Below are 7914 nucleotides of genomic sequence, written 5' to 3'. Positions count from 1 at the left end.
TATTGCATTAAGATGTGCTCAATCAAGCCTTATGTGAAATTTATATATCTCTTCACTTGAACCTGAAAAAAATGTAAAAAGAATATGGGTATTTCCCTGACCACAAAACCAATAGCGTTGAGGTGAATGAGAAATAGCTACTGACGTCAAGTCAGTGCTTTTCTTGAAGTTTTTTCATCATCTTTTATGGTTTTTATCACTAACCTGATAATGCCTGGCTTTTGGACTCGTACCAAATTACTTAAGAATACCTTGAAACATTTTGAAAAATTACATCATTTTGAAGGTCTATGAAATTACCTACATATTAGCTGCTAGATTACTACACTGATCAACAATTGCTAGGGATCACTTATGAACTTCTCTTCATTTGTATTTTTTTCAAGTTATCTCGTGAATATCTGTACATACATTATATGTTCTCTAAGGAAAAAGTAAGATGTTTTGAGTTGATTATATCAAAGTCTTCCTCGCTTCATCGGCTTTTGTTCACAAAATCGATTATTATCTGTAGGCTGTTACAATTGGAGTGAAAAACAATGTGCTATTTGTTATTAAATCTGTTTTTTTCTCTCGTTCAAACACATAAGGTGACAATAATTGAAGAAATGAGAACAATATCAGCTTATCAGTCATGCCGAGAAGACGTTTGGCTCCTGTGCAACTGGACCAAATCATACGGTGGATACAGGAAGGTTTGTCCCAGCGAGAAGTGTCCCGGCGGTTGAATGTTTCGCAAAGTGTCGTAAGTCGGGCTTGGAATAGGTTCATCCAAAAGGACTCAGTAGCTTATGTTCATGGGGGAGGTCGACAGCGCAGTACAACAGCTGCCCAAGATCGTCTTTTGATCCTCAATGCTAGGAGAAATCCCACTTACCCGGCGTCGCGGCTCAATAGATCACTGAGAGTTGCAACAGGAGTTCTAATTTCGAACCAGACTGTAAGACGACGACTACATGTTCGTGGTTTGAGAGCACGTAGGAGGGTACAACATCCCCGTTTGAATAGGGAACACCGGGTTCATCGACGGTAATGGGCTGATGAGCACCGCAATTGGACAATTGAAGATTGGAGCCGATGTTTATTTACGGATAAGTCTAGATTTCGTTTAGTCAACTCCGATGGACGTATTCTTGCTTGGAGGGAAAGAGGTCGAAGGTATGCAGAACAGTTTATGGTACCCACAACAGCTTTTGGCGGAGGTTCTATAGGTATGTGTATGGGGAGGCATTTGTTTGAACCAACGCACAGAGTTGGTTGTTCTGCAGAACACCACCATGACCAGCCAGAGATATCACGATATGATTGTTGAACCCATAATTGTTCCGTTTGCAGCTGCCGTGGGCGAGAATTTCATTTTAATTGACGATAATGCCCGTCCACACCGTAGTCGTCTGGTTAATGAAGCGCTAGAAACTCATGCTATTGATAGGATGGACTGACCAGCTCACTCTCCAGACATGAATTGCATCGAACATGTCTGTTCTGAGATGTCTAGACAATTTTCAACCTTAGAACAACCGATCAATAACCTGGAGAACCTTTCTAACGCTATACAGGATATTTGGACGAATTTGCCCCAAAATTTTATAAATCGTTTGATCGAAAGTATGCTCCGTAGGGTAGAATGCTTGAGACGAGCTCGTGGGGGACCAACTAGGTACTAGCTTAACCGAAACTTCAGCCTTCTTGTGGTTTCATCATAAAATTTTTATGTTATTCAAACACAGAATTTTGAGTGTTCCTAATAAAGTCTTTTTTTCTCTCCAACTTTCCATTTTTTCATTCTTTTCTCAAGTGAACCATATTATCAACTGAAAATACTCTGATATCTGACTAAATTTATAATCTTGGAGCGAATATTTCACAAATGAATTCAGAACAAGTAAGTGATCCCTATCAATTGTTGAGCAGTGTAATTAAAATGCTCCTTTTGCAAATTATCACGTTGATGTGATCAGAATTTATAAAAAATAATTTGGAGACAGTTACTCTACTCAATTTTAGGCAACTTTTTGGAGCATTCAGTTTTAATGCTCAAAATTCATACCTTGATATACATACCTACAGCAAACAGGACTACTTAAATATCTTTTTTGTAATTTTATGGAATATCTCACATTTTGGGAAGGTAAGGTATAAGTACTTGAAATCTACTTATCATACATGGTCTGCTTAGGATAAATACATTTCTGGAAATTACAATATTCTGTATTGATAATACTAAAACATTCAAAATAAACACATAATAATGTTCGAAAAAAAAGAAGAAATTGTATCTTACAACAGGCTTTTCTGCCAAAATTATTTCATGCGATTCACATTGAATGAGTCAACAAAAACGACATCCTAACCTCTCAAAAATATTTATATTTATACATTTATATAAAGTGTACAACTTTGCTTCCGAAGACCAGAAGAGAGAAGGTTTTCAAAGATGCAGAATTAGAGGCATTACTTGATCAAGACTCGTGTCAAACGCAACAAGAATTGGCAGAATCATTGGGAGTGACACAACAAGCCATTTCAAAACGACTTAAAGTCATGGAAATGATTCAGAAACGAGGAAATTGAGTCCTGTACAAGTTGAAGCCGAGAGATGTTTAACGGCGTTTGTTTGCTGCTTGTAAGGCAAAGACGGAAGGGCGATCGTTATCAAACGCAATTAATGCGTTTGAGCCGAGTATTGAAAGATAAACGGCCGCAATACAACGAGAGAAAAGATAAAGTTATGTTACATTACAGCATGACAATGCTAGACCCCATGTTGCGAAAGTGGTCAAGATAAACTTGGAAACGTTGATATGGGAAGTCCTACCCCACCCGCCGTATTCTCCAGTGGTTGCTCCCTTGGACTATCACTTAATAAATGTATAGCTAGTTTTTTGCAATAAAGCCTCGAATTTCGGAAAACAACGGCGGGAGCAAATTGTTTGAATAGGTTAGTGATGTCGAGTGTTGGTTATAGTTTGAAAGTTATTCATATTCTGTACACAACTTAGTTAAAATTTTCAAAATCTGTTCATTACTCACGAAATAATATAATATATTGAACTTACCATCAAAAAGTGATGTTGGAAAAACTTATGAGCCTAAGAGTACAAAATAATAGAAAACTCCAGCAAAAAGCTGAAAAATCTGTTTAGGAAGCCGTTGAATAGTTCAATGGTAACAATTTGAAGGTGAATCCTGAGAAAACTCAAAGGCTAGTAATAACAACCAAAAGCCATAATAAAGAGAGCATTTCTTTGCTCGGGATGTGCATCAGTGGAAATTTCACTTGGACTGAGCATGTGACTGAATTGTGAAAAAGGCTTTCCACATCATTATTTGCAATAAGACAAATAAAGAATATGCTCACAGAAAACGAAGCACTCCTCACCTATCGCGCTAAGTTCAAGGGCGTAGAAATAGGGGGGGGGGTGTACTGGGGATAATTACACCCCACCAAGATTTCCAAAGTATAAAATTGCAGAATTCTCGCAAAGACGAAGAACAAAAATTTTTTCATTAAATGAACCAATAATCATTTTACTTTCCTTTGAAATCCACACGGCAGCAAAAAATCGGACCCTTTTACGGTTTATGAGTTTATTATCACCCTCAAGATGACTACTTTCATTGTACTATGAGTATGTCTATGTCCGAGGTTTATTATCTTCTTTTATCTATCCGCTTTTTCGGCCCCTTATTTTCCATCTGTGAAAAAAACGCCCTCCCGGCCGACCACCAAAGAGATGGTATGAGAGTTCGACGTCAACATCGCAAGAGGCTGGATGAACAGAAGATGACAAGACATGGTCTTAAGAATAAGGAAGAAGAAGAAGAAAAAAGATCCCGTCGGACACGTCGTAATGTTCGGTAGGAGGATCGAATGGAAATACGAGGTCAAGTATCTGGCAGTGATGCTTGACAAGAAGCCCACTTGGAAACAATACGTCACATCAGCTGTGTCGAAGGGAAAGACAGCAGCGGCAGCAGCGCTACTTTGCAAAAGCAGCAAAATGTCTCTTTCCAACAAGCTTCTTCTAAGTCCACCATTCGGCCGGTCATGTCTTACGCAAGTCCGGCTTGGGGATACGCTGCAGAGACTACAAGTCATGCAGAATTATATCCTAAGACGAGCCGTAAATGCACTATGGTTTGTCAGCAACGTACGGATACATGAAGACCTGCATATACCATTCCTAGACGACCATCTAAAATATCTGAGCGTGAAGACCTTCATTAAAATGGAAAATCACGCAAACCCTCTTATAAGGAAGGCTTGCGACTACGATGAAAAAGCTCCTAGGAAAGACAAACGGCCGACGATGGCACTTCCCTAGGAAGTGTGTGTTAAACCACAAACTTTCTGAGTGGCATATTGCCACAAAATAGCTCACCAGAGGTGAATTATATTGAGATGGAGCAGTAAAAGGCTAATAGCCTGACTGCAAAAGAGAAAGAAGTTCTAAGTGTATAATATACTTCCCGATCGCATGACATTACTTCGTGGAGCGACCTTTAAGAGACTTGTGAAGAATTTGCTTATCGAAAATGTCTTCTATTCCATAAAAAATTTATTTATTTACTATCAATTCTAGTCATTATATTCCTTAGTTAATTTTGTATATATATTAGATATGTATTTTTGATCTATGTGTATCTGTATTTATTGTCTTATATTTTATTGATTCACCGTGTAAAGTTTTGAGGAAAATAAACGAGTATCAGTATGAGAATATCTTCCTGGAGGGCGCAAATATACTATTCTCACCCAAAAATCCTGAAGGTGTCCCTGATTATCATTGTTTAAAGATAATATATCGATTCCGTTCAAATTGGATTTGAAAATTCATCGGTGCCATCTAGCTAGGAGTTATCATTACTTCGAGTTAACTAGTGTCAACTACCATAAAACAATAGTATATAACATTACTAGCAAGGTAAGAGGGTTTTTACTGGCGAATGGAGGATATAATTGACGAGCCGCAGGCGAGTCAGTTACCTCCTTGAGCCTGTAAAACCCGTTACCTTGCGTGTATTGTTTTATATTTTATTTGTTACTCATTTGTAAAAAGGTTAGATGAATTCCAAAAAAATCTCCATAATTTGTCTCAAATGTCGTAAGCTATCATAGACATAAGTCTATGTAAGCTATGGAAGCGTTGCCATGAACATGTCTGTTTATTTTTCTTTACAAAACGAGAATGAATGTACCAAAAGAAATTATTGAGGCAGCCAGTAGTGTAGCTTCAAGTTTATTACCTGCAAAATCAGCTTCAAGGTACGAGCGAGAATACGACGACTTCAAAAAGTGGCAAAACAAAAATAGTGTGATTGGGGTAACTGAAGATGTTTTGTTGGTCTACTTGTATCAACTATCAGCTAGATTCAGCCCTAATACTTTATGGGCGAAATGGTCTATGCTGAAAAGCTGCTTGGAAATGAAAGAAAATGCCCCTGTTCGCAGGTTTGTTTTCCTTAAAAAATTTCTTGAAAAATATGACGTTTAGTTGTCATTTGCAGATTTCAAAAGATATTAGCGTTTCTGAAACGAAAATATGAGCGTTATACGCCAAAAAAGGCCAAGGTAGTAAGTAAAGAAGAGGCTGAACAATTTCTTTTACATGCTTCTGATGACCAGTGGTTGCTAGCGAAAATTGTAACAATATTTGGGATTTTTGGATGTTGTCGATGTGATGAAATTCTCTCCTTAAACATGAATGATGTAGAAGATATGGGAAAATACGTTATATGACGATAAAACAAAATTTTCTAATGTGAATAATACTACTAACTTGTAAAAATTTTGCAAGGTAACTGTCAGTTTTACAAGTTAGTGACTTGATAAAATAAACTTTCTTGATTAATATTGTGTTTTTGGAAACTGACGTTTACAAATGAGAAACAAATAAAACCTGTTTCAATCCGCCCCTGATTTGTCTGAAGTAGTCCAAAAAAGTTCCGAAAGAGGTAGCTTTGCATGAGTGAATTACTTGCTACTCCTATAGATGGTGCTGTAGGACGTCAAATCACATTTGAATGAAGTTTTTTTATATAATCTATAAATAATGAGATATAATCTATATACAACGATGATATTACACTATAAACATTATGATAATAGTCTTAGAAAATAGTAGTGATTTTTTCCAGACTGGCAATACGATTTTAATTTCGATCTCCAATGATAAAGTTTTAGTGATAGAAATATTTATTTAGCAGCAATATTGCCAATATTTAGCATTTTACTTGTACAATAAAATAATTATTGAATTAATTCATTTGTAATTATCAAAGTCTATTTGTTCAAATCACAGCATGAAAAGAAATTAAAATTTTTATATAACAAGAAATGTTAATCTTTTCTAAAGACTTATTGAATCAGAAATTCAATTGAACTGTATTAAGTAAGGTATATAATATGCATATACATATAGAACACATAATTGAGCTTATGTATTCGAAATTAAGAACAAGATATGTTACTTGTATATCTATGGAAAAACAGAAAAAAGTTAAACTGTCATCCAGAACAAATAAAAATATGGTACATCCTGACAGCTGTGTGGCAGAGAAATATACGTGAAAAATTAGAATAACTCTATATTTGAATATAGACAGTTCAAATATTTAGCAGAATGACGAATAATAGGTAATTTCCTACTAATTGAGTTTGAACTTATGCCAATATCTATTTGTTAAAGCATCGTATTGCTTTGAGTATTATATATTTTGAATCTAAGTTTCCCTTTTAGGAAAAGACCAAGAAATAATAAAGATGAAGGTGAATGCTTACCTTTATCGAAAAGAATAAACAATCTTCATATTAACAATAGGTTAATGTTTGAAAATCAAGAAGGGCATCGTCAGAACCCAATTCAAGTAGGGCCTGGTCCCCCATCTTACAACATGCCTCAGATTGATAATCCCACAGACAACAATGACTATCAGCAATCAATGCCCAACTATGCACCTGAACTGGATGAATCACAAAATCCACATTATTTCAATATAAATAAACTTCTTTACGAGATGTACCTCGAGAGATCACGAAGAGATTCACGTTAAATCATAGATTAAGTTTCCAATTAATATTTGTACCTTTCAATTGAGTTTTATATATGAAAATGCATTTCATCTGAGTGAGGATAAGAAGGATGTGTCATTTATTTCTAAAGAATTATTTCTTTGTGATATCTGATATGCTATTTTCATTACTGCCATTTTGAAGTATTTTCTGCATTGCACGAGATGCATTGAAAATAAATTGAGATATATTAATATTCTATGATATTCTGTTTGCATTGATGAACTTTGTTATATTTATTAGAAGTACTTGGATTTGAAAATGTTGCATTGAAGAAAACAGGGTTGTTTATTAACTGAATGTGATCAGAAATATGTGAACAATATTCAACATATAAAGTATATTTAAGTCAATTTTTTTTGTTGATAAATTTATTTCCTGAGAAAATGCATTTGAATTAAGACTTTGATATCTTGGATCAAAGTTTTGAGCCAATAAGACAAAAGATCAATAGTTTGATCCTTTCTTTTATAAATTATTTTTATCGTTTACTATTAAACATTGGAAAAGCCGAACTTTGTTTATTGCATATTTTTGATAAACTAGAAATGTTTCTGTATGAATTGCCATAATTCAATAATAAAAGCATAAAAGATTGATTTTATCAAATTTTAGAGGAGTGGACAAGTTTTAATAAAATTTTTATTTGGTGATGGAAAATGTTTTCAAAGAAATCATCGTTATTACTATTGCAGTATCCCTAGGATATTAACATAATTTAGTCGTTTTCATTATAGAACTGATGCATAATAATTGTCTCCAATATTTTACATGGTTTACCCTCCAGGTGTGAGGATCTTCAATAATTTTTCAAGCATGAATTATAATCTTCAACAGTG

General features: G+C 35.0%; 1 protein-coding gene across 1 annotated transcript; it reads left to right on the top strand.

Annotated features, from left to right (window-relative positions):
* Nucleotides 1–6482: 6482 nt before the first annotated feature.
* Nucleotides 6483–7586, top strand: LOC123681995. Its single transcript, XM_045620373.1, has 2 exons — nt 6483–6640; nt 6744–7586. Exons 1-2 carry the CDS (start codon nt 6627–6629, stop codon nt 7054–7056), a joined length of 327 nt encoding a protein of 108 aa, XP_045476329.1. The 5' UTR covers nt 6483–6626; the 3' UTR covers nt 7057–7586.
* Nucleotides 7587–7914: the final 328 nt, after the last annotated feature.

The sequence above is a fragment of the Harmonia axyridis genome, chromosome 6 (assembly GCF_914767665.1).
Source record: "Harmonia axyridis chromosome 6, icHarAxyr1.1, whole genome shotgun sequence".
Taxonomy (NCBI): domain Eukaryota; kingdom Metazoa; phylum Arthropoda; class Insecta; order Coleoptera; family Coccinellidae; genus Harmonia; species Harmonia axyridis.
This window is presented reverse-complemented; position numbering and strand designations above follow the sequence as displayed.